This window comes from Talpa europaea, assembly GCF_964194135.1.
Source record: "Talpa europaea genome assembly, chromosome: 9".
Lineage (NCBI taxonomy): Eukaryota > Metazoa > Chordata > Mammalia > Eulipotyphla > Talpidae > Talpa > Talpa europaea.
The window spans coordinates 111,941,576-111,968,827 of NC_140076.1; the positions used below are offsets into that span (position 1 = coordinate 111,941,576).

Consider the following 27,252-nt stretch of genomic DNA (forward strand, 5'->3'; position numbering starts at 1 on the left):
CACAGTAATAACTATGTCTATAGCCCGCTGCATCCAACCCACGATGGCAAACATTACTAAATCCTACCATTAAATTCTCTTATTGTGTTGCCTGGAAGTATATTCAGTACCTTATAGCTCAAATACTTGGAGCCTCCGTGCCTTGCAGTAAGGAGATGGTGCTGAGAGGCACTACCTAACCAGGAGATAGGTAGAAGCATCTTCTGGCCTTTGGAAGAAAGAAGGGTCTTTCATGATGATAAACTGGAATGTTCTCAGGAAGATCTGGGTAGTTCTTGAAAAGAATATTGACCCCTCAGGTCCGCCCGGCAGATAAGCTCCATGCCATCTTCAGTTCGCCCACCATCCCCAATCGAGATGTCACCTTGTCAACACTTCTGTCTCCTCATTGGCTTTCTACCTCTTAAAAAAGCAGGGTCTTGTGCTCAGCACCCAGCATGAAGGGGCCTCTCACTGCACCAGGACTGAAGCGGCCTCTTCTGTCCTGAGCCCTCCCTCCTCCACCCTCCCCAGGCCAGAAGGGAACCAGGGGAAGCAAGACAACCCAGACTGCACCAGGGAGGGAGCCGGGGCTGGCCTTCACATGAGACTGTTAGTTGCCATCAGAGAAGAGGTCTAGAAAAAGCCAGAAGCAAAATTAACTCTTTAGGAATGTTTTCTTGGTTGTAATCTTCAGATGAAGCCCATTCAGATGTGCCCAATGCACATGTCTTGAGTAGAAGAGAAGCAGCTTAGAACACCTTTTCGGTCGGTTTTTAGCTCAGTTCCAAGGAAAGGCGGCCACATGTAGACGCCCGTTAGAAAGGGACCAAGAGGGCCTCCCTGGTGGCCTAGGGGTTAAGTCACAGCACTATCACCATGACGGCCTGAGTTGCAATGGCCTGAGTTCGATCCCTGGCCAGGGAGCTGACCCATATGGTGCAGCAGACCTCGCCTGTCTCCCCACTGCTCCCCTCAACAGTGTATTTTAGTAGATCTGCTTGTTCTGCTCCCCACTCTGTCTCTGGTGAATCCCCTTAACCCCCCACACTTCTGGCCTACACCCCAGTTCTATTATGCGTAAATAAATCTTAAAAAAAAAAAGGAACCAAGAACAGAATCTAAACAAAAGTGAAAAGGAGACTCACGGACACTCGCTGTTTTCCAGGCCCCGTGTTCAATGCCTCCGTGCACTCAGACACGCCGTCCGTCGTGCGGGGGGAGCTCATCAAGTTGTTCTGCATCATCTCTGTCGAAGGAGCAGCGCTGGACCCAGGTACCTCTCTCCATCCTTCCTCCTTCCCCACGTTGCTTCTGGGAGTGTTTCTCCCCCACTGCTTGACACGAGCTTGACACGAGTGGAGATCAGGGGTCCGGGTGCCTGCCTGTCCCCCACCTGCCCGGTGTAGTGATTTGCACTTAGTAGGTGTTTAATAAACACTTGTGGCATGGGTGCAGCTGCCTGTAGGTGATGTGGAAACACAGCCAGACTTTGGAGTCTGAGTTGTCGAGGTGAGCTGGGGGACCCTTCTGGGAGTGATTCAAGCTGTTTTGAAATGCACTGGCTGAGCCTCCCTCCTTCTGCCTTTCATTCATGGGTTCATCGGCACTTCATTGAGCTCCTCCTATGTGCAGATGCTGCTGTAGATGCTGGAACTAGAGGAGGGAGCAGAGTGCACAAATCTGCCCTCACAGTCTGCAACCTAGTTAAGAAGACAGAAGAAACGCCACGTAACGTGCTGGCAGAGAACAGTTAGCCGCTCTGTGCAGGATGGAGCAGACCGAGTGAGATGCAAGCGGCCAGGTGCTTGGCGTATGTTAAGTTGCTAGGAAACCTTTGTAAATCTTTCTGTGCCGAAAATATAAGCGGCCCCCGCGAGACACCTGAAGTCGTGGGGCATCAGCCTTGAGCATCCTCTGCTGGGCCCCTCGGTGACCTGTTCTACCTGTGGTGCTCTTAGGCCCTCAGGGTTTGGAGGAACATTCAGGGCGCCCAGGGGCCTCTGTTGCTGAGCCGCATTGTGCCCACCTCCTCCTTCCCCCAGGGGCCCTTGGGGAGCTGGACGCGCTGTCTGTGGCGTCTTCTCTCTGCGCTTGACCTTGTGTCTCTGTCCTGCTCCGCACCCCCACCCCTGTCACAAATGGAGCCAGAATCTCACACATTTGTACGTTTTAAAAAAGCGGAATTGTACAGGATTCACAGAATTCTGTGACTCTGGGACCTGGGGTGGACACTGGGGGCGGCAATTAAAGGGCAGATGATAAGCCACGGCAGGGCAGCTGCAGCGAAGCTAGCGTGAGGCCCTGAGCTGGGCCTGTGTCTGGCGGAGTGGAGGAGCCGAGGCCCGGGCAGCCTGCCTGGGGCTGGCTTCTGCAGGCCCTCCAGGGGGTGCATCAGGGGACCCTAGCTCAAGTCCAGCAAACATTTTGCATCAAGGATCAGGTGGGATGATGTTTCGCTCTGTGGTCACTGCAGCAGCTGTCTAAGGGGCTCCGCGGAGTTGCCGGGAAGCTGGTGGCCGGAGCTGGCCTGCGGGCTGGTGTAGTGACCTGTGGACTAGTGGCTCCAGCCAGGAATTGGGCTCCTCAGAACCTGAACATACTTGAGCTTAGGTGGGAAAAGGAGAAGAGTCTGTTGACAGAGGAAAGGAGATTGAAGAAGCTGAACCGAACCAGTGGCGTGGTTAGCTCTGTTCTCTGGGGGTAGGGGAGGATTCAGGCGAGCTGCCGCTGCTGTTCCTGAGGTGCAGGAAAACAGGGAGCCCAGGGCAGGCTTCAGGAGTGACGTGAAGGTAAAAGTAGAAGAGACTCCCAGGGAAAGGGAGGGAAAGGCTTGCAAATGTATGAAATCACTGATACCAGTTTTACCCTCATTTATGATCCATCAGAGTAAAGCGTTGCAATGCTCTGACAGAGAGTTAATGGATCACCAGTTGTGCCCTTCACCTACAGGTCCTTTCCTCCAGGGTAACTGCTGAAGCTCTAGGCAGCTGTTATCCTGCAGATCACAATTTTCCAGAACTTTGCACTCTTGGACTGTGTGGGTGGAAGATTCTGAATAATTAAACACAAGTTATAATTTAGTTTTTCCTTATGCAGGCTAGGGGCAGTGGAGGGGTTCTGTTCTGGAAGGGGCCATGTTGGCGAGGTGGAGGAGGTGCTGGGCCCAGGGCGCAGAGGGCTGGGCCTGATCACGGCCCTGGAGAGGCAGAAGTCGGGTTCTCTGCAGCCGAGCCTGAGGCGAGCATGCACGTGATTAGTTGAGGATGTGCTCTCGGGAGAAAACTGAGGGAGCGAGGACTCGAGGTGGAGTAGGGAAAGAAGGCAGGCAGAGATGTGAATTAAATTCAAGTCGTAACTCCCCTCAGGGAGCTCTGCAGCTCAATGGTACCCCAGAGTGTGGCTGCCTGAAGGTAAAGGTCTGGGCCCTTACATCCCCCCAACTAGTCAATCTCCAGCTGTTTCTTAACATCCGAATGCATCTCCAGGAGGTGGCTGCTTGCAGCTGAGACCAGTCTCCTGGGGAAGGTGCAGGTGGGGGTCTCTGCAGCCAGCAACTGCACAGCGACCGGTCTGTGTGGGACACCGGTGTGTATACTACAGGCATTGACTCCCATCCCGTTAGCCACATCTACCTCGGCCCTTGAGCGACCTGGGTTTGAACTGTGCTGGTCCATTTATATGCAGATGTTTCCCTATCCACAGACTCTGTGTTCACAGATTCAACCAACTCTGATGTTGGCTGAGGAATCTGCAGATAGAGTTGCTGAGCGCCCAGGATTTTGGCATCCAGGCAGGGTCCTAAAAACAGTTTTGAAATGACAACAGCGTGACAATGGCACCCATGGTGGAATTAGTTATCTTACAAAGTGCCGAGAACAGCACCTGGAATATAGTATATGCTCAATAAAAGCCGGCTACCGGCAGTACCCCCACATAGAGATCCGAGTGTAACTTCTGACTCTCCAAAAACATAGCCATAGTCATCTCCTCGATTGTTTTTAGGACCCTGCCTAGTAATGACATCCCCACCCATAAACTTAAGTCATGCGATTAGCAAGTGCTGGCTTCAGGGCTCTAGCCCGGGCAGCCTGGCCACCACCCTGTATGGCTTGGCGGGATAGGTTTGCATCTGGGCACAGGTAACTGGGACACTTGTGACTTTGTCCTCAGTTTACTACCCGGCACCTGCAGGCAACAGCACCACAGTGAGGGAGCGAGGATGCCAGCGGCACTCCCTCTGCCCCCAGGGGGCTGGTGTACTTGGTGAGAGTTGACCTGCATGCTGGGAACAAGCAGATTTTACGCTCAAGTGCCTCAGTGGGTCATTGGGGAGGAAAGAAGATATTTTGAGCGTCAGATTAGAGTCCTGTCATCACGTGGGGCAGGGTGAGATTCGCCTGTGGCCACTGGTAATTTTAGAGTGAGTTGAAAAGGAATTACCAATTGGATCATTTTACAGAAATCCTTGCTTTAGTTTTGCGTGCATCTTTCTTTGATAGGAAGCATCTGAATGCATTTACCTTATCCAGTGCTTTCTGAGGTTCAGTATCTTTTTATTGAATGAGCAAGTGTTACATCTAGAAGGCCTCGCCAGGCGACTTCAAGGTGACGCCCTGCGGGTGACCCCATGTGCTCTCTGGCCTGCCGGCAGGGTCTCAGACCAGACACAGCCGGTGTCAGTGGGCAGCGCCAGTGATGTGCACCCTGTGTCCACATTCTGGGGACCCCACCCCTGTGTCTTCTTCTTTTGTGCCCTTATTCGTTTATTGGACCTGGGTTTTGCAGAGTCCCTCTCGAGGCAGCCGCCTCACTCTCTGGGACTGTTAACTGCATCCAGTTTTCTCAGCTTGACGTTTTTTCCCTCTTGTTCTGAACGGAAACCTTTCTGCAGGGGGCAGAAATAACAGCCGCAAACAATATGTTTATGACTCCCAGTTGTGTGCATTTCGCTGTTTGGCTTCCCAGGTCTGTCTACTGAGATGACCAAGGACCTGCTTTCTTTGGGAGACAGAAGGTGCTGTGTCCCCAACGCACCAGTGTCAAGTCCTGTGTCCTGGGGGAGATGTTTTGGCTCTGACACATCTGCCTGTGTGCTATAGCTGGGGGTGCGGCATGGTTAAGAATCCAGCCCCAGAATCCTCTCTGCCCTTGGACTCCCAGTGTTAAGCCACCACACTCTGCTCCCTCCTGGCCATGTGACCTCGAACAAGGTGTTTCGTGCTGCTGTAAAGAGGGGGGTGTGATGGCACCTCTTGTAGGGTGGTTGTGGGGAGCCCATGGGACCCAGGGTACCTGTGCCGTGCGGTCGGAGTGAAGTTCCATGCATTCCGGCCGCGTGTGCCTGTCTTGTGTGCGCTGACCCGGCTTCTGGTTGCTCGCCCGCAGACGACATGGCCTTTGACGTGTCCTGGTTTGCGGTGCACTCCTTCGGCCTGGACAAGGCGCCTGTGCTCCTGTCTTCCCTGGATCAGAAGGGCATCGTGAGCACCGCCCAGAGGGACTGGAAGAGCGACCTTAGCCTGGAGCGCGTGAGCGTCCTCGAGTTCCTGCTGCGTGTGCACAGCTCCGAGGACCAGGACTTTGGCAACTACTACTGTTCCGTGACTCCGTGGGTGAAGTCCCCAACAGGTTCCTGGCAGAAGGAGGCCGAGATCCACTCCAGGCCCATCTTTATTACTGTGAAGATGGATGGTAAGCATTTCTCCCGGTGTCTGGGGAGCCTCTCCCTCGGTGCCCTCATTTGGAACGCGCCACGGCAAACCCTGCTTGCTCTCTGCCCTGGCAGGCCTGTGCCGGGAAGGGCATCGGCCACCCTCGCTGTGTGCCCAGCTCTGGTGTCACGTGCTGGAGGCTCCATCAGGAAAGGATCCTTTAAGGCTCATGGCAGGATTTGCAATGATTTACCTCTCTGGAAATTCTGGACCAGCCCACTCTGTGTGCCCTGGCGTGGTTGTGCCCAGCCGAGGCCGAGAGGACATTGCATGGGGTCTGGTCCCTGACAGGCTGGGGTGGGGGGGCAGGAGGGGTCCTGCTGATCTTGTCTTCCTGTTGGCTTTGCTTCTTAGAAAAGGCAGGGGGCTCCCCATGAGCCTAGCACAGAGGGGTTCTACACAGAACTCTGACATGGAGAGGGAGCTCCTGGCCTTGCTAGCCCATGCTGACCACCAGGGTCAGCCTAACTCGGTGGTCAGAGGGCCCCCTCCCACCCCTTTGTTCCCTGAGCACCCCAGGAACGGGGATGTTCCTCCTAGTTGAGGAGAAACGTGTCTTCTCCACAAAAAGCTTCAGTGTAAACATTAATCAAAAAACTGCATGGAGAGAAGGGAAGTCCAGGTGCCTCTGAGGTTAGTCAGAGCCTTTGAGGGTGTTTCCCTAGTGATATGTCAGCTTGGGGGAGACTGGAATTGACACCCCAACTTCCTTACTTGACTTAGTTGTTCTGATCCTTTACTTCCTCCCTGGGAAGATGGGGCAATACTCTCGTGCGTGTTAGGAAATTAAAGCCTGGGACGTGTCCGGCACCCACCACTGGACCAGCGTTCACCCCAGGGTGTCGGTGCTTGTGGGGAAGCAACGTGGGCTTTGGCTTGTGGGGTAGGGACACGTTTGTGCATTCCTGAAACTTAGTCACCTAGACCATATTTGCATCTTAGAAATTCCTTGCGTGAAGTGATTCCATATGAACACCCAGATTTAACAAACAAGTTAAGGGAGTGATTATTCACTTTGCTAGATAATTTACTATAGTGTTGCTTAAAATAGCTCCCCAGTACACTTCAGCTATTTGATGCATAGAATTGATTTATGCACAGTTTTGGTTTTTTTTTTTTTTTTTTTTTAAGGCTGCATCTGCCACTGAATGTGTGGTGCCCTTATACTGACTTTTAAAAATCAATCTCCTGCCAAAACCCTAAAAAGCAAGTTGACATTCAAGGACATGGAATGAGAGCTTTTTTCTGTTCCCCGCCACCACCACAGAGCTGGGTGCGGAGACATTTGCTCATTTTTGGACAGATATGACAGAGCTGCTATTATGTTTTCAGCACACTGTGCTAGGTGCTGCATCCTAGACGTGCTAGGTGCTACGTACGAGGCGGTGCTAGGTGCTATGTATGAGGCGGTGCTAGGTGCTGCATCCTAGATGGTGCTAGGTGCTATGTATGAGGCGGTGCTAGGTGCTGCATCCGAGACAGTGCTAGGTGCTACATACAAGTCCAAGGGGATGGGGATTGTGGTCTTCTCTTTATCACTAACCAGCTTCCCTTTGACCTCTGCCTCCCAGTGCTGAACGCTTTCAAGTACCCCCTGCTGATCGGCGTGGGCCTGTCTACCATCATCGGGCTCCTGTCCTGCCTCATCGGGTACTGCAGCTCCCACTGGTGCTGCAAGAAGGAAGTCCAGGAGACTCGGCGTGAGCGCCGCCGCCTCATGTCCATGGAGATGGACTAGCCGGACCCAGAGCTGGGATCGCGATGGAGGGCCGGTCCGGGAGCAGCGTGGGCGAGGAGAGGACAGTGACCTTGAACGCAACGTGTGTTGCGCCTGACCCCGTCCTCTCTAATCTCAGGTGGGACGTGGCCGCGCCCCCCTCTGCATGTCAAGTTCTGAGCGCGGGGGCGCTGCCTGGCACACGGCTCTTCTCCCCACGGCACTTTCTGATCGAACAATCGAGTGTGTGTTCTCCCAACTGCGGCTTTTTAATGGTTAACCTTTGTCTAATTTTTTTCTCCTACTGGTTTATAGATCCTCTGGCGTGTGTGTGTTTCTATCTTTCGTTTCGAGGGGTTGCAGTGAGGAGGGGGCGATGGCATTCGGAGTTCTTGGTCTAGGGTGAGGATGGACCAGCCGCCCCAGAGCCGGCTTCCGAGCGGGAGGCTCATGGAGGGCAGCGGCTGGCGTGGCCTCCGCCCCGGCGTGAGATGACCCAGGCCTGGATGAGAGCTGACTGTGGCTTCCACGGCCCTACCCTACCCCCTATTTTCAGGGGTTTAGACGACATTTGAGATCTAAACTTGCAGTATGTAACTTCTTCTTGAGCCCAAATGCTTTTCTTTTTTTTGCTTCTCTGCCCCCTTCCATTTCTTTCGTACTTGCTTTATGTGAGAGTGCTGAAATGGCAGCCCTGGAATCTAGAACTTGCTCTCCACCGAGCACCTTATCTTGCCACCTTAGCCTTAAGAATGAATATGAAGAAAAATACACAGCCACCTCTGTCCAGGGCGGCCAGTGGCCTGCAGGAAGAGGAGGTTGGGGACAGGAAAGGGATGAAGCTCAGTCCAGGGCTTGTGTGCCCGGCTGCCTCGGGGGTCCCGTGCGTCCCCGTCCCCAGCCCGTGCCGAACCGGTCAGTGGTGCCCCGTGTGTCAGGTGAACGAGGCTGCCTCCATCCCTCCTGCCTGCCCTTTGCAGGAGAAAAGGCCTTGGCTACCACAGGGCCACCAAGGGGCCCACAGATACCCCACGTCCCTCATGGGCTTCTTGGGTTCCTTAACGTGAAGGCAGATTGCTGCTTGCAAGACTGACTTCACAGAATCAGAAATTGCCTAGAAGAACCATGCATTTTCCATGACCTTTTCAGTCCTTCAAGTCTTTTTAAGATCCCCTCCAGGGGGCTGGTGAGAGAGGGTGTACTTTGTGGTGCGTTCGCTTTCCTGTTAGGAACATGAAGGAAACCCAGCAATTTATAGCCACGTGAACAGCCTACAAAGTAGATCAGGGAGCAGGCTGTCTGCTCAATGGCTCCCACCGGGACCAGGACAGAGACCCAAAGAACTCTTCACCCTCCCTGGAGCCTCCCCCAGGGCTGAGCACCGGCCTTTGGGCGGCTTCCCAGGGCTTCCAAGGCTCACTCCTGTCTCGTGACAACCCCCCCAGCCCCCGCATCCCCGGTGCTTCTATCCCGGCCCTGAAGGATCTGACACTGCTCAGTCTTCCAGAAAGGAGAAAAGATTCAGATTCACTTGTTTTGAGCAATAAAGTAATACAAAGCGATGGCCATCCACGTGCAGCTCTTTGTCACGAGCAGAGCCACGTCCGGCCTGCTCGCCGCCCCCTCCCTCCCTGTCCCGTTCAGCTCTGCACGCCTCAGCCCGGGGGCTCATCGCTGTGACTCTCCCCTGTGGTTTCTGTCTCCTGGAGAGAAGACAGATTCTAGGCTGCTGGCGCTGGCTCCCATGTCCCAGCCCCCCAGTGTGGGTGGGGGGCAGGCAGCCGGTCACCACCTTGAGAGCACTGGATTTGGGTGTTTTCTGCAGGTGATTTCCTGTGCTGTTTCAGAGCAGGTGGGTCATGGCTGCTGGTACAAACAGGAATGAAAGAGACTGTACAAAAAGGAACCCTTTTCCAAACATGGGAAAATGTGCTGTGTTAGTAACAGCCAGTGCCCTTGAACACTTGCAGTTTCACACCCCGAAAAGATGGAGGCTGTCCTCGGCCCTTTCTTAGTTGGAGGATAGGAGAGTTAGCTTCGGACATGACCCTGAGGCCCAGGGGTGTGTAAAACCACGATGGGTCACACCACATGCTCAGTGGTGGCCAGTGCTGCGTGCTCACACACCACCTTGTCCTGCAGGCTGCTGTTGCAGGTCAAGGCTGGAGTTGTGGCTTTGACCCCAACCCTATCCTCTGTCTGTGGAGCTGGCCGCACGGCAAGTCCGCCCACGGCTGTAGGAAGGGGGCGGACATCCCAGGGCAGTGGACCTACAACCTCCCTCCATGACGTACACCTGCCTGGCCCGTGTGTCTTTGGAAAGTGTGAGACACTTTTGTTGTACCAAATAGGGCTCCCACAAAGTGCTCTTTGGAAGAGGTTCCTGCCAGGATCACTGGTGTGAATGAGAGAAAGACCAGCTACGATTCTCAGATGAAATTGCACTTCTGAACTAAAAGAAACTTTATAAAAAAAATTTGGGTTTTATTTCTAATCATAAAAGCATCCCCAGAAAAGAGCCTCAGCTTCGTTCAGATAGAAGCCTCGAAATTCAATTGTTTACTTTACAATGTTTACATACACTTTTCACTTTTTTTTTCTAATAAAAAAAATGCAAACTCTTGACTTTTGGACAACTTTTCAGATTTTTTCATGGGACGGTGGAACTCTGACTCACCAACTGGATTTCAATCCTAACTTGGAAATTTATTTATTTGTATGCCCACCCCTCCCACCACCCCATGACTTTCCCTGTGACCCCAGTAAAGGAGGCCCCTCCAGACCCTCCTCTCTTTTCCCCAGTGGCTCTTGCTTCTTGCTTTACAACTGCCTGCAGCCTTGATTTTGTCACTGACATCTGTGAGCCAAAGACTGAGCCTTTTTGGCAGGAATAATAAGCAATACTACACAACTTGCTACTTTCAGAAAACTTTTTTAATTTAGCTTCACTGATGACAACAGAGGAAGAAGGGAACTGGGATTTGGGTAAGTTCTCCTCCACTGTTCGACCAAATTCTCAGTGAGAAGTATTGTGTGCAGATCATTAGGAGAAAAAAGTTGACTTTGTTTCTTTTTTAGCGTGGCGCATAAGGATCTGCCGAATTTTACGTAGACAAAGAAAGGGTCTTGTGTATTTTTGTCCATATCCAATGTTATATGAACTAATTGTATTGTTTTATACTGTGACCACAAGTATTATGCAATGCACCATTTGTTTTTTATTTCATTAAAGGAAGTTTAATTTAAATTGAAGTTGTGTGAGGAACTTGGTGTTGGCCTCTGTTCTCCTTCTGTCTTGACTGCACGAGAGCTGGTGGCTGGATTCCACTTGCGATGAAAGCACCTTCTGATCTCTGACTTCTAGGAAAGTGTTATAGATTTTCATTAAAGATAAATGAGACGGATTTATCAGCATCGATATTGAGATTCCCACCAAGCTACAGGGTAAGGGCGAGGATCCTGTTGCTGATGGAAGGTCCTCTGGTCTTTTGGTGAATTCTCATGACCTTCTAGGTCTCCTGTCAGGAAACAGAGAAGTCCAGGGTGGTTCCTCTCTGCGGATGAGGAAACACACACCAAAGTCCTGTGACCATGTTGCGACTGGAACAGAATGGCCTTTCTGACTCATGACCCAGTGCGAGCCAAACTCAAGGACCAGCCCCCATAGTAGGAGCCACCCTTCTTTCCCGGACCGCTGGTGAGGGCCCCCCAGCTCCCTGCTGGCCCCTGCAGCACCTGTGTCCTTGGCTGGCTCTCCTGAGTCCTGGGCAGGGACCCCTTACAGCTGTGGATCTTCAGGGCCTGGGGCTGGGTCCCAAGATTGGGGCCACAGAGGGCACCAAAAATGCCTGCTGTTTATAGATGCACAGTTGCTGCTCTTCCTTGGGAGCTGGCCCGTCCTTGCAGCTTCCCAATGAACCAGGAGGGTTCTGCACGCACCCAAATGCTGACCCCATCAAAGCTGACCTTTAGCAACCCTCTGCCTATCATGGAACCTGGTCATGCCTCAGTTTAAATGAAAAACATAACAGAAACTGGCTGGCACTCTTGCTGTGTGCCCAGGCATTGTGCTATGCAGAGAACCTGCCACTAACTTGCACATGTTTGCTTGCCTAGAAACTTCTTTCTACCTGCTAACTCTTACTTCTCCCTCAGGTCCCAGGGAGCCTTTTCTGCCCCTCCAGGCTTGGTTGGGCTCCCCCGACAGGCTCTGAAAGTGCACGAAGTGGAGGCCACTCACTGTGTGGCCCCATGCCTGACTGTGACCACAGCTCACGCTGGACTCTTACAATGCATAGGACAATTGCCTCAGGTCACCCCGAGGTGATGACAGCAGAAGCTCCCTTCCCATATTCCCTTTAACTAGATCTTCCAAATAATAACTACCCGTTTCCTTGACACACAGACCATGTGGTTGGCGCACCTTTAAAACGGAAATTTTGATTATTTAGCTGTGGCTGGCCAGCTGGTCAGAAGATGACTGTTACACAGATCCCTGGGGTGGGGGGCACCCACACCCTGGGAAGGGGCCATGCAGGAGAGTCCCTGTGTCCATCAGGAGGCAGAGGGAATGCAGTAGAAACATGGGCAACAAACTTTATTCTGGTTTTCACAAGAAGCACTGAGCAGGTCAGGGCAAACACATTCGGATTGACTGGTTTGGATAATTTCAACAGGCTTTTGGACATAGAAGTTGTCCCCAGTGATCTAACAGGTCATCCTGGGCTGATTAGAGCATGGGATGGGGATCCTGAGTGCGTGAGTCCGATGGAGGAGCTGGTGGGCTCAGGGTGGGTGAGGATCGGTGGGCTTGTCACATGTCCTGTTTGTAGAAACCAGCCAGCCCTTAAAGGGGCATCATCTCCAGGATCTGCAAGACCCTAGATGTCAACTTATCAGAAACCAGAAAATAAAATGACAAGATTTTGACACTTGCCACTTGAGACTTATAGACTGCTCAGGTGCACCAGGATGCCCCAGCTCCATCTGGGCAAGTGATCACCCAAGTATGTAATCTCCTACCTATTGGTGCTATCAGTCCTGGCCACCATGATTACATAAGGTCATGGAATAGAATGTAAAGCAATGAACTATGAATGCTAAAGAAAGATAAAAGTGAGATGGATTCTCTGGAAAAAGTCAACAGAGGCAAATTGCTATTTAAAAAAAAAAATTACCAATTTTGGTCTGGGCAAAGCAGTTGTAAAAGATTAAAAAGGTTAAATCACAAAAATGTGGATAGAGGTTATCCTCTGTTGGCTTCACAAATGTTTTAAAATTTTTTACTCCATTTTAAAGATTTATTTATTTACGCGTACAGTAACTGAGGTACAGGCCAGAGGTATGGGGGGGTGAGAGGATTCACCAGAGATAGAGTGGTGAACAGAACAGGTGGATATACTGAAATACACTGCTAAGGGGAGCAGCAAGTGAGACAGGAGAGGTCTGCTGCGCCTTGTGAGTCAGCTCCCTGGCCGGGGATCGAACTCATGTCACAGTGGCTGCCGATAGCTTCATAGCGCTGTGTTTTGAATTCCTGCACCACCAGGGAGACTCCTACTCCATTTTAAAGAAATCAAACTGGGAAGTTGTAGAAAAGACATTGTCATTTTGGTTTACGCAAGAAAATGATACAAACTCCAGGCACTAGATCCAAACGCAGTGAGGAAGAACTGGGTCTGTGTCAGGAGGTTGATGAATCATCATATGTATGCGTGGTCGTCAAAAGTAAACTCTCTAAGACACATAGGTGTACTTTCATGATTCTCAAATTTACCTGACACTGTTAACTGATTAGCTAATAGCTGAAATTGTGTCCTATAATCAAGTTTCCACTGTTCTTTGTCCCCATTCTTACAGATGAGAAATTTGGGACTTAAAGAAATGAAGTTAATTTCCTCACCATTTGAACCAGATTTTTCTCTCTCCAAAGTCTATACATGTCCTAAATCTAAACACCAGCCATATGCCTGAATATTTCAGGCATTCAGTAAATGTTTGTTAAATAAATAGAAAGATGGGTAAGAACTGGACCCTGCTTTGTGAAATTTGTGGTGTTGTAGGAGGAGCTACATCAAGAATTCAGTTTATTACCAGGTAATAAATTAAATTATAGGGCTTCACTGACATAGCACAGAGGTAAACTCTGAGATGTAAGAAGTTTCACACAGAAGGTACAAACCTGGCCTTACACATTTATAAATGAATAGACATTTACCAGGTAGGGGTGAGGCAGCTTCTGGCAGAAGGATAGATCGCATTTGCAAAGGAAGAAGGAATGTGTGGAGAAAAAGACAAGCAGTTTTGTGTCTGAGGGGTGACAATGATCCCAAGGGCCAGAAAGGTCAAGTGGAGTTTGGCCTTGAATCTCCAGAAATATTTGGGGAGTCACTGAGAAATGTTCATCTGGAGATATATTTGTATTTTAGATGGCTCAGGCAGTAGGGGTTGTGGGGGCACGGCTGGGGGAGATGGCAGCAGATAGAAGGAACTCATGAAAGATTCCAGGAAAACTGACAGGACTTTGGAAGGGGATATGGAATATGGTGTGTCTGGGTGGCTATTGGGCCTTTCAACCACAATGGGCAATAGCAGTGAAAGAGAAAGCAATTATTTCAGCTTCAACTCAAGTTTGTGCTTCTTGTGGGATCTTCAAGTGGAAATTTTCAACTCCAACTAGATGGTCTGGAGCTTTGGGGGAAGTTGGGGTTGGAGCTACATTAGTGATTGTCAGTAACCAGACAGGGGATGAGAGTGTCCAGTCTTGCTTGTGGTGAAGACCACAATAGGACTAGGGTGGGGGAGGCTGGGTAGAGAAAAGGATCTTGGGAGAAGAAACTTCCCAAGGGCTGAGGGAATTGCGGGCAAAGAGTGGCGTCAGAGAAGAAAGGAAAGAATTCCAAGCTAGTTTGTCAATGGCCGGTCATACCTGGTGCCTCAGAAAGACCAAGTCGGGGGGGAACTGGGTAGTGTCCACTGTTGTGACCTGGACATTCAGGAGAAGCTCAGTCAGACAGCAGTGGGCTGACGGGTAGCCAATTACAGCTATCACAGAATATAGTTACAGCATCACAGAATACAGAACACAGGGAAACAAGAAGTCTGAAGAGAAGAGGAAGTTGAAGTGGTTTGAAAGGAGCGTAAAAAGGTGACCAGCTCGGGGAAGGAGCCCCCCGAGCTCAGTGGACCGCGTGAGCAGTGCCTGTACCCCGATCTAAGTGGGTGGTAGGACCAAAGCCCAGTCGAGAGCATCCTGCCCCCTCCTGGCCATGCTCCCTCTTTTTGGGATCTAGTCAGCCCTTTTCCTTTCTTTGTCCATCATCAGAGCTTATTGTCATTTAATCCCTGATAGGAAATTTAAGGACTAACCTTTCCCAAAGGAGGATTTGGAAATAGATGGAGTCGCAACTGTGGCCCCTTCTGCTACCATCTCCTCTTCCCCATCTCCCGCCTGACCCAGCCCACCCCAGGCCCTGGCCTTTGCTCTGCCCGTGAATATCTAGGTCAGGGTTTTCCCACAAGTGGAGGGAGTCATCACCCACTTGGAAGAGATCTTCAGCCTTGGTCAGCTCATTGTCGGCCCTGGAGAGGTGGGCCAGTGGGAAGTTAGAGCCAAAGGAGTTGGGAACTGACACCTGGGCATCACCCTCCAACTGGGCCAGGCATAGGGTTCACTCAGGACCTGGGGGTCCACACACATAGGCGTGAGGCTCAGCTGCAGGGCTTCCTACACCTGGACGAGGCCCACACCTGTGGAGTGACCCTCAATTTGACTAAAATTGTAAGAACTCAAGTAGGGAGGGGAAGGGGCACGAGAATCAATTTTCTGCTGACCCCTGGGGGTCTTTCTTGTCCGGCCCCCAGTCACTCATTAGCTCACACAATCTACCTTCTGACAATCAGAAGCAGTGAGCCAGAATGTGTCCGAAAGAGTCCACTGGACCCGCAACGGACAGCCTAGGTGGGCTGCCACATCCTGATCAGACAATTCAGTCTTGGATGGGTCGGTTGATTTCTCTGAACCTCTGCTCTTTCTCATCTGTAAAAGTGGGGTTGGTAATAGCGATCTCATACTGACGTGATTCCATACAGATGCATATATGGAAATGCCCCACACCGCCTGTTAAATAGAAGGTCCCTGTTTAAATATTTCTTGGCCTGAATGCTTAGGAGAAGAGACCACAACAGCTGTCATTTCCAGGATTCTGTGGAATTGATATTTGAGCATGTCAAACCTCAAAAAAAAAATATTTGTTTTCATTAATCTTCCAAGAACTGGAACAGAACTGTCTCTTTAGTATATTCCTGTGTGCTTTGTCCAGCACTGGCACTCTGCACCAGAATCAGGAACTACTCTTCCACATTCCTTTCAACCAACACAACTGCAAGGCAGCGATTCCCAAGGTAGTAGGATAATTCTTTCTCCCTGGCTCCATTTTTTTCATCTTTTTTTTTTTCCCTTGACAACAAAAAGCTTTTTTCCCTCCAGAAAAGAAGTGACATCAACCTGTCAATGCTAAATTCTGGCAGAAAAGGAGCCACTAAAATGGAAAAAGCAAAAAAAAAAAAAAAATTGGCAACAGCTGGGAATGAGAAGTTGCACAGCAATTATTTGGTTGTGTGTATTTCATAAATACAGGGGACTCGTCCTGCCAGCAGTGATCGTTTTTTCTCTGCAGTCAGTGCTTAATTCTAAATAATTCTGTTTTCACTGCACATGACAAATTGATGGCATCAGTGTCCTGACTGCTCTTTTTGCCACACACTTTGCAATTGCCCTCCCCAAAGAGGTGGGGGTCTGTTAACCCGTCTCTCGCATTAGGAGTTGGCCATGGATTTGCTTGGGCCTTTGGGATGTTGGCAGTCATGATGCAAATAGAAGCTTTAAAAAGTGCTGTGTGTTTCGATGGGTTCTTTGGAAGCCCTGATGTCACCATGGCAACGTGTGGGGGTTAGCCTGCTAGGGGATGGGAGAGACACATGGAGGACAGCAGAGGCATTCAAAGCAAGGCCCTCCTAGCCCAGCTGACCCCAGCTGAGCCAGCAAACCCACCCATTTCACCAGACTCACCTAATGGGTCATAGACATAGAAACAAAAACAAATGCTAAAAGCTGCCACGTTTTGTGGTTGCTGGCTACACACTCATAACTAATGGATACAGTGCATTGGCCTAAAATGTTGGCACCTGGGGGTGACATGTGACTTCTCCAATTGAAATGGTGAGCAAGGACCTGTGTTTGAAGTCTCACAGGTGTCAGAGTCATCCTTCTGGAGAGGTGGTTTTGAAATGTCCGTTCTAGGCAAACCGCCCCTTAATTGCCCCCTAAATGCAGCCTGCACATCCTTGTCTCTGTCCCTTCGTACCTGTCATCCCTCCCTGCTCGGAGTGTCCTTCGCTCTCTTCTCTGCTTGTTGGAATCATTCCAGATCTGCAAGGACATATTTAAAACCGGTCTTTTCGGAATGACTGATGGCTGCCCTATGCCCACGGTGGCCGCTCCAGTCTATTAACTCGTAGGTTATTTCTTGCCTGAGCCATAAATCGGATCCCTAACATGTGCTGCCTAACGGGGCTCCTGCTTCTTATCTATAGTTGTTTATTAAACTAGAACCCAAATTCCTGGTGGGGGCGGGCCTGTGGCCTTTTTATCCCCTCCCAGTCTTGCCCAGTTCCTTGAAAAGGGAAGTGCAGGGCCTTTCACTCATTAATCTTTGGAGGTTGACTGACATTGGGGGCGAGTGATTAGATGTCATTGATAATCAATAAAACAAAGAAAGAAAAATATATAAATAAATAAAAATAAAATGATTAAAAGGGTCAGAGTTAGAGGCTCCAGACCTGAGTTTGTCAAATGTTACCCTGTACTACTTTCATTCCGGTTAAGAAATTAGTATTATTTAAAATGCCTCCTTGTTCCTAAAGAATCGACTGATTTCCCATTCTCAAATTAGACCTTCTGCCCCCCTCCTCCAAGTGTCTCTTTACTTGCATTTCTCCAGGAGAGCTCCCCTAATTTACCTCGTGTGTCGGCTCGTCTGTCCTACTCGCCGCCACCTCTTCACCATCGCAAACAGAATGTCCTAAGGTCAGAGGCGACGCTTGTAGCCCAACTGCATCCCTAACACCTGGTAGGTGCTTCCCAGATGGGGGCTCTCTGAGTCCTCGGTGACCCCTTCCTCTGTCTTTCCTTGTCTGAGTTAACGCCCTAAAGCAGGCCCTCCTTGTTGCTCATACAGAAAACTGCCAAAGTCTTGTCACTGGCCTTCCTGCTTCTACCCTTGTCTCTCTCCCTCAACTTGCAAGCGGTTAGCCATCCACACATGGAATTTCTTTAAAAAGAAAATCCAATCTAAAAAGCCCATCCTGGGCCTCCCCGATGGCGCAGCGGTTGAGCGCTGGGTTGCAAAGCTGCCCGCAGCCTCTGCAGCGCCGGTTCGATCCCCGGCTGCTCCCCGGCCACCGGAGGAGGGTCCCACATGGCGCGCAGACCTCTCCTGCCGCCCGCTGCTCCCCTCAGCAGTGTCCTTCGGTCCTTCTGCCTGCTCTGCTCCCCGCTCTGGCTCTGGTGAATTCTCTCACCCTCCCGCACTTCTGACTGTACCCAGTGTTTGTATAAATAAATAAAAATAAATCTAAAAATAAATAAATAAATAAATAAATAAATAAAAAGCCCATCCTCCTGCTTAAAAAACAAAACACCCCTCCCCTGCTCCTCTTTCCCATGGAGTCAAAGACCAGCCTTTGGGTCTGGGGTGTCGGATGGCCACTAGGATCCACCCCCAGGCCGCCTTTATTTACAGCAACCTTCTCCACTTCCCTTGCTCTGACTGGAGAAGGTGGCTGACGCACCATTGCACACGCCAGACTCCTCCTCCCCAGCTACCTGGTGCTCTTCCTCCCAGTCTCATCTGACCTCCCTGCCCCCACCCCCCTCCGCCAACTTCCCCCAAGGCCTCTTGGGGCCACATCAATTGCTGTGCACGGTATTGCACCGTGATGATCTGAACAAGTGATGTTTTCTGAGAACGAAGACTTGGCTTTGGCATCGCATGCATGCTGAGCCTGCCACGCGCCCCGAGCAGTCCTGCCGCAGGGGGCCTGACAAGGGCACCTGGGTCTGCTGTCACTGTAGCCTGAGGCTCACGGGGTGCTACCGTCCTACCTAGATCTGGGCTTGAGCTAGGGCGCTGATGTCCTCGGTCCCCATCCCCTGTGTGGTCCTGCAGCTACAGTAGCATTCAGGTGAGCTGGGTTTCATGTCAGCTGTCACATGTAGGCACGCCCTGCCATCCTGGGTGTCCAGGCCCCCACTGGGCCAAGGAACATCCACTTCATTGACGGTGATGACAGCAGCTGATAGTCATTGAATCCTACCATGTATCAGACGTTGTCCTAAGTGCTTAAGTGAATGAGTTCATTCAACTCCCATGGCAATGTCAGGCGGGGCAAGCTATTAGTATCTCCATTTTACAGATAGGGGTTACAATAGGTTAATTAACTTTCCTATGATCACACAGATCTATTGAATCTGTTAAAAATAGAATCCGCATGCCAGCCCGGGCAGCTGACTCCCGAAGCCATCCTCACCACCTCATGTGCCCCCAGCCCCGCATCCCCGGGGGTCCGCTCCCTCCTTGTTCGGTCTGTTCTCTCGCAAGACGGAAGGAGAGGCAAGGGTGAAGAGAACATTTTGCACTGATTTTTAAATTCAGGTTACTTAAAAATCCCCTCATGATGACCCATTGATGCACACTTAACTCAGCTTTTCTTAGTTCTCTTTGCATATATTGACCCATGAAGGTAGATCTTTTACACCCAAATGTGAGTGATTAGCAAATAAGTACATAATGCAACCGGTTTTGCTTTTTGCAAGCCACCTCTGTTTTTCAGTGGGCTGCAAACCACACGTTTGCTTCCTCTTAACCTTCCTAGCGAAGGCACCGCGTTCATTACTCAGCGCCTGCCGAGAGTCAGCGACACCAGCAGGAGAGGTCCGTTCTGGCCCACATGGCACTCATCCCACGAGTGGCATCTTTTTTCCTTTTTCTGAGTAAGTGTCTCATTCTGCATGTTCCTCTTGGCGCGGGGCTAGTCACCCCAAGCTGCTGGGTGATGGGTTTTACAGCAAGACCAGGCCACACATCGCGGAGGGTGATGATAATTACTTCTTGATGACGGCTCTGGCTTAGCAAGACACCCTTGGCCCCAGGAGGTGCTCTGCTGCTCTCGCTGGCTTTCACATTTGTCTGTGTGCCAGACCTGCCCATGTTGCTGGCCCTGTCCTTATCATCTTGGGCTCGCCCATTCCTGGAGAAAGAAATTCAGCTTCCCCAACTCAGGTTTGTGTGATATTAGAGCTTGGTGAGTCAGGGATGCTTTGGGTGTGGCTCTATGCAAGGAAAATTTATGCAAGCACTTAGTAGTTTTAGCTAAGCTCAGAGAAGATTCTGGACTTCACCTGTGAGCTGAAGTGGTGGCTGATTACTGAGAAGGGAGAAGGGGGCAGGAAGGTTCACTTAGCTCTACTGAGGAGCCTATGGGGGAACTTAGCAGGGCCAGGGACATTTAAACATGCTAGAACCAAGTGGAAAGATGAAGGAAGATGAGAGAACAGATGAACCGGCAGTAAATGAACTAACTGGTTCCAGAGTTCCAGAGCAGGTAGCAGGTACTTTTTTATACTATGGCTTCCATCTCAGAATAATTTTTTCAATGCATAAAATAAGAGGCCTGGAATTCTAGGGGAGCGCAATCATTTTGAAATGCAGTTATCAAAACTTTTTAAATGAATAAATTGCTGCTTTATTTACATATTCTATAGCAAAATTGAGAGGTGGACAATTAACCACCAGACTTCAAAGAAGTGATGAGTAGGAACAATATTTCAAGATACCTCCAAGTGTAATGTGATAAGGAAACGGCTGTGGTTTGTTGGCTACCTTCATAACTGAAGGAAATGCTAAATTCCCTTGAAGATCAGTGAGAATAAAAATGAAGTTTTGTTCTTGCTCCCAAGTTCATGGAATCTTTAATCCTCTCTGCGGGTCCAGGTTAAGAACCGCTGCTTTGGAGAGAAGAGACTGAGCTGGTGCAGGGCCTGTGACGACAGGGGTAACTAAGTGAACTCGCAATCACTGTGACCAGGGCTGTGGTTCATGCATGAAAAGGGTGCAGTGTTCACACAGAGCAGGATAAAATTGAGTTGAGTTGATCCGGGCTCCTGTCTCAAGGGACATGGACTAGTGTGAGGTAAGGAGCAGCTCTGGAGCCCCATGGGTAAGAGGTGGTCAGCATGGAAGGCGCTAGGCTACTGCAGGGAGGGCTTGGCTGCCACATGGGCTCTGTCGGCGCCGATGAGTAGGCAGGCGGGGGAGCCGTGTGGGGCCCCGTGGCTGGCCTGTTCCGTTGACCCTGTTTAGTTTTCTGAGTGTGATTCTCAAGTGTCTGAGCGGTGTTTGAACTGTATTTGGCTTGTGTATAGGGGAAACTGGGCTTGCATTGTGCAATGAGTCAGGTGATTACCAATTCTCTCTCTTGTTCTTTTTTTTTCTTTTTCCATGAGCAGGCTGGAAGGCCCAGGGGGGAAAGAAAGTAGTAACTAGCAGTAACCAAGGCCCAAAAAAGGGAAGTTAGATGCTTCTCTCTAACCCATTCCAATAGTTACTAAACTAAGCTGTCTATTAATTCTAAATTCTGGCTCATCCATAGTACTCCTTTTGAATAGAACCACGGTTTTTATGTGAAGGGCACCCAAATCAGGAAGCAACTTGAAAAAGCTTTGGAAGCCTGGTATTGGCCATTGCAAATAGAGTGGGGGGCAGGGGGAGAAAGAAATTAATGAAACAATGAGCAATTGATCCATTCCTTTGTTTGTAGTCTTTGTCCTAATTACTTTTTAAAAAATAAATGTAAAACCTGATTCATCCTGTTAGGATGTGGTGCTGGAAGAGGTTAAAGGTCAGGTGTAAACATGTGGGTTAAACAGTTCCTTAGCTTTGCCTGCTTGACCTTTCACCCCTCACCCCGATGAGCTGTCCTACAAATAAGCCATTCACCTGAGAGGATCCTGGGGAGGGTCGTGATCTTCCTGAGACTGTTTTCATGGGAAAAAAAAAAAGATTCCACTGAATTTTGGGTGGAAGTTCTCTTGGCCTCCAAGCATGTAGGGGTCTGGTAGGTGGAAAGAAAGAGAAGTTGCTTGTTGTATTTGATGCCCCCAGGTAGGGTTCGTACAGGTGCCATCATTTGAAACTGCTGTTTTCGTGTACCAAATGGTGGGATAATAGTGATAGGTGGCAATCCTGGAGAGCTTATTTAAAGCCGGCCCCATCGGGGAATTCTTCGTGTGTCAAAGGTGTGAGTCCCTTGCAATATGTCAAGGGTGGACTCTGGGCCCAGCTGTCCACAAGAACCTGCACTGCTATGCAGAGGAGCTGACCCCTCCTTCCATCAAGAGAGAAGACCATAGGGGTCTTCAGCTCCTCAGCTGTCCTAACATACCCACAGCGGCTGCATTGAAAACAAGGCTTGAGTGTGACCCTCAGAGCCCTGGAACTGACCTCGACCCTACAGAAGCTCCAAATACTATTTTTTTTTACTTTTCTGAGAAAGCTGCCCCGTGGTCCTGTTCTTGCCTTCATGCCTCTGCTGCGACCTCACTCCACACGTCATCCTCTCTTGCTTCATCCATTTCTACCCTCTGGTGTTCTTCTGCCATAAACAGGCACCAACACCCAGGCCCTCCCGACCCTGCTTGCTACTCCCCACACATGTGTGCTTTCTAGCTGTCATTTTATTTTCTCTTCTTTCTCAGGAAACTTCTCGAAGTTTATACTTTCAGCAGTCACTTCTTGCCCTTGAGATCTGCGGCTTCCGCTCCACTGAAATCTCTTTCACAGAGGCCTCCACTGACCTCCTCTTTCAGACTGAAAGGGCTTTCCTGTAGAGTCTGCCTCTCGGCAGCATTTGGCAGTGCTGGGGAGTCCTCTCCTCTGGAAACATTTTGCCTCCTTTGGTTGCTAAGCTGATGTGTCCTGCCTGCCCTCCCACCTCGATGACTCTTCCTTCTTTTATTTTCTTTTTAAAGATTTGTTTATTTATGCATACAAGAGCTGGGGTGCAGGCTAGAGATGGGAGGGGTGAGGGGATTCACCAGAGACAGAGTGGGGAGCAGAACAGGAGGATCTACTGAAATACCCTGCTGAGGGGAGCAGCAGGCGAGACAGGAGAGGTCTGCTGCGCCATGTGGGTAGCTCCCTGGCCAGGGTTTGAACTTGTGCTGCAGTGGCTGCAGATAGCTTCATAGTGCTGAAACTTAACCACTTGTGCCACCAGGGAGGCCCTGACTCTTCCTTCTGTGGGTTTTGTTTGTCCCCCTACTCCCTAGTTCAGACAGGCATTCATAGGAGGCAGTGAGAACAATGGGACTAGACTTTGGGATGCGACATTCAAGTCTCACTCAACATTTACAAGATCTGACATTGCTAAATGCAGGAATATTAGAGTTCCAAAAAGGATGAGATTACACATATTTTATGATTTCCAAATATTTGCTGGAGATCCTTCTAATTTATTCCATGATGCTCAAATTTAGTATTCCCAATCTATATGCCGTTCATTATCTTTCCCCTCACCCCTTAACTTGCAACTGTTAATCTTCCTGGTAGCCTTATTTCGGCCACCCAGTTGCAATAAATCTCCTATCACCCTCTTTGATCTTCCCGCCTTCCATTCGCCCCGTCCACTCGTCCTCACTGCAAGCAGCCAGCACTGAAGCACTTCACAGATTTTATCTCTACGGCGACTCTTAAATTATCATCCCTCTTTCCCTCTCCTGTAGTCTTCATCATGCTACCCTGGACTTGGTAATCACTGAATGTCAATTTCTAGCTTCCATCATCTGACACACAGCTGTCAAGATAATTTTCATGCGATCTTTCAAATATTTTCAGTGGGTTCCCGTTGTCTGATTATCAAGTCCAAACTTCCAAACATGATAGTCAGGTCCTTTGTGTTCCGGATCAAAATTTCTACCCAGTCTTGTCTCCTTCTTCTAATCTTCATGAACCCTCCCCCAATCCAGCTGACTTCTCCTGTTTCCCAAGCCTTTTGATCCCCATTTACACAATTGTTTTATGAAGTTTCCTTTACCTGAAAGGTCTTGTTTCCCCACGTCAGTTGTCATAATCTTTCCAATTCTCCAAAGTCCATTTTTAATATGATCTTTCCCACCAGCCTTACTTATCTCCCTTCTCCCAAAATGTAATCTCTCCTTCCTACAAATTCCTCGAAGCACTTTTCTCATAGAGAGATGACTACTATCCTACTTGACTAAATTGCAACATCTAGAAGTTAGAGACTATTCCAACTCATCTTTATATCTGAAGCATCAGAAATATACTGAAAGTATATCTTTATACCCCTGAAGCATCAGAAATATACTGTAAGTGGTCAAATAAATATTTACTGAATTGACAAATAAAGCAGTAGAAAAAGAAGTGTCAGTTTTCAAAATAATATGTTTCCAATGTGAAGCCATGTCTCTGAAAATTCATAGAAAATGTTCAAGAAGTGTTGCCTAGCCACAAAAATAATATTGTGGAACAGGTTCTTATACCTCAGACACCCTATTTTTTTAAAAAAATTACTGCAAAATGTAACACATAGAAATTACTTAACACGCAGGTACAAAGTAAAAATCATGTAATCACTACCCAAGTCAAGACTGAATCTTGTTAAGCTCCTAAAAGCACCCACCCACCACCCACCCTGCAAGTGCGCATCCAGATCACAATCTACACACACAATCACTTTCATTACTGCCACTTTTCTGCTTTTCTTTTTTTAATGGCTTTACCGCTAAACAATACAGTGTGATTCGATGTTTTTATCCTTGAATAGAATCATTCTGTAGATGATAAAAGAGATTCCAAAGTGGTTTTGCATCTTTCCTTAAACACCATCATCTACATTATTGCAACCAGTTGCAATTCATCCACTTTCATTTCTGTAGAATTTTCCATTTTATGAATGAATCTCAGTTTATCTATCCTACTGATGAAGGTTGTAAGGTGGGATGTGGGTGAACAGTGAGGCTGTGGATATTCTTTCTCTAACCTAGAGAAACAGACACTCCTCTGAGATGTGTGTCTAAGACTGGCTGGCATTGCTGAAAATGCTTTAAATTGTCTCTGTAGTATAATTTTTTTCAAGTAATAATTTAAAGTTTTCTCAGATGTTCTAACCTCTAGGTATCTATTACAAAGAGAACATAATATAAATATGTCACATAAACTGGGATTTATGAATAAATTAGTGTATTTTAAATCAGCACTGGAGTGTGTGTGTGTGTTGGTAGATTGGTTGAAAGTTTATTTTCCAGTTTTGCATCGAGTATACACAGATACTCAAAATTTTAATTTATTCATATTTTTAGGTTACACTTATTTTTTCTGCTCATTTTCTGTAGTTCCCTCCCATCAGAATTATTTTAATTTCCTTTACTCTTTGTCCTGTGGATTCACAAAATGTAGCAGGTGTCCTGCTCCCCCACATCTCCTGTACACCCCCATTGTGTCCATTCCATGGTTGCCCCCTTCACCGGCCCCTGGTCCCACTGAATGACCCAGCTCACCTTGGAGGCATATTTGCCATTTGCCCTTTGTTCCTTCCGTGACAAAATAAACTCGCCTTTATTAAAATGATACGTAAGCACATACTCTTTTTTTCTTTTTACATTTTAAAAATGTAGAAAAAGGAGAAACGAGAGGCAGCTGCATAGTCACAGGTGGGCAGGAGAGCTGCCCACATACATTTTGCTTCTGCAAATGCTTGATTTTGAAAATGTGTGAGAGTCATTATCATTGAATAATGTTTTCTCCTTTAAACGCAATATTTGAGATTTGTCCAATGGGAAACATGCCCTAGTGGTCTCACTGAAAACTCAGTAAGTGAAGAACTAAATAAATTCTCATCCCAGATCCTACTGGACTTGAAGGTCTTTTTTATGAAGCTTTCCTATAAAGATGAGGGGGCTCTGTAAAAAATCACAAAGCAGTGACTGCCCTGTTTTGTGGTGCAAGGGAGTAAGACACGGCACCATGAAGCTGTCCACAGCCACTGCAACACGAGTTTGAGCCCTGGCCAGGGAGCTACCCACATGGCGCAGCAGACCTCTCCTGTCTCGCCCGCTGCTCCCCTCAGCAGTGTCTTTCAGTGTCTTCTGCCTGTTCTGCTCCCCACTCTGTCTCTGGTGAATCCTTTCAACCCCACACCTCTGGCCTGTGCCTCAGTTCTTGTATGCATAAATAAATAAATCTTTTAAAAAAAAATCACAAAACAAACAAACAAAAAAAACCTTTCGTGATAAAAAACGGAAATGCTGCCGCCTCTTCAAATGTTAATTTTAGCTGGTCTTGCTTGAGACCTGGCCAGCTGCTACAGATAGTTCCAACCCACCAGAAAGAATGAGTGGCACTGGGGGCGGTGGCTCAGACTTTGCTCTGCAACACTCAGGTTGCAGCTACCCAGGCAGCTGAGGCTTGAGGATGTAGATGCTGGATCTTCCTAGAAAATAATGCAAAAGGTAAATTACCATACATTGGATTTACTTTAAAATAAATACATTGAAATGTCTTATGGAAGTGGCTGTGTTACACTGATGAAGCAACACTTTTTTTTAAGAGTCTAGAGATTACTATGGAAGTTAAAGTTATAAAAGAACAATTAACTCATCAAGTCATTTCACTACTCAGCCTGAAGAAGGTGTTGAGTATTTGAGTTGATTATAGCTAATAACCTACGATCTCATTTACCAGAATTGGAATACAGGGAGCTACATCCTGTGGTACATTGGGCACTGGAGCACTAATCTATTTTTATTCCCCTGTCTTTCTCCTACTTGCAAGCTAAGCTCAGCATTGGCCAGAGACAAGTAACAGTTCAGAAAGGACCGCTGTATCGAGCTGAAGGTTACCCCATCAGCATTGGCTGCCAGGTAACAGGCTACAAGGGACCTTCAGAGCAGCAATTCCAGTGGTCTGTTTACCTGCCCGAATCCCCCCACCAGGAAATTCAGATCATTAGCACCTCGGATGAAACCTTCACTTATGCAAAGTATGGGCAAAGGGTTCGAAATAAGGAAATCTACGTGGAGAGGCTTCTGGGCAACTCAGTCTTGTTACATATCTCAAGGCCGCTGTTGACGGATTCTGGCGAGTATGAGTGTCACACACCGAACACTGATGGCAAGTTCTTCGGGAATTATCATGCGAAGACCACTCTGATCGGTAAGCAGTCTGCCCTCCTCTGCCAGCCAGCACCTCCCCACCACTGAGGCCTGCATCCCCGCCACCCGGGTTCCTGGCCATGCCACTTGGCTTTATACTGTTCTGGTTGCTTTGGCAAAAAAGCCCAAATATGCTTCTGGATATTTTGGAGATTTGTCACAAACACAGTATCTCATATTCTCTAAAATTCTCAGTTCATGTTTCCAACCAACTTTGCCATGAAGATTTAGGTAGTGTGTGGTCTTTCCAGGCCGGATCCACTGCTATCCATCAGCTGATTATAGCAACAGCATTAGGCAAAGCTTTGAGGCCTCTCCCCATGCAACGTCCCTCCTTGGAGGCAGAAAATTTACTTAAGAGAACTGGTGATGTATATACAATAAACGATAATCACAAAACTTGGACATGATTGTTCTCAAACTATGATTCTTTAGCCTGTTTACCTGTGGGGAGAGGGTCATAGTCATAGCAACTATAATTTTGTCCCATTTCCTAGGATATCCATCCCCCTTTATTCAGCCTAGCAAGCTCCTACATATACTTCAAGACCCCG

The 27,252-nt window shown here is 48.8% G+C and overlaps 2 protein-coding genes across 2 annotated transcripts in view; both read left to right on the forward strand.

Moving 5' to 3' along the window:
• PTGFRN (prostaglandin F2 receptor inhibitor) overlaps positions 1 to 7,619 on the forward strand; it is a gene marked incomplete at its 5' end in the record, with an annotated part of 64,840 nt that extends 57,221 nt beyond the window's left edge. Inside the window, 3 exons of the mRNA XM_084242977.1 lie at positions 1,148 to 1,255; positions 5,368 to 5,673; positions 7,265 to 7,619. Coding sequence (XP_084099103.1) covers positions 1,148 to 1,255; positions 5,368 to 5,673; positions 7,265 to 7,431 — 581 coding nt within the window. The 3' untranslated portion in view covers positions 7,432 to 7,619. The remainder of the gene's footprint in view (positions 1 to 1,147; positions 1,256 to 5,367; positions 5,674 to 7,264) is intronic.
• An 11,800-nt stretch (positions 7,620 to 19,419) lies between these two features.
• Positions 19,420 to 27,252, forward strand: part of CD101 (CD101 molecule) — a gene marked incomplete at both ends in the record, with an annotated part of 29,384 nt that continues 21,551 nt past the window's right edge. The window contains 2 exons of the mRNA XM_084242467.1: positions 19,420 to 19,462; positions 26,319 to 26,699. Coding sequence (XP_084098593.1) covers positions 19,420 to 19,462; positions 26,319 to 26,699 — 424 coding nt within the window. The remainder of the gene's footprint in view (positions 19,463 to 26,318; positions 26,700 to 27,252) is intronic.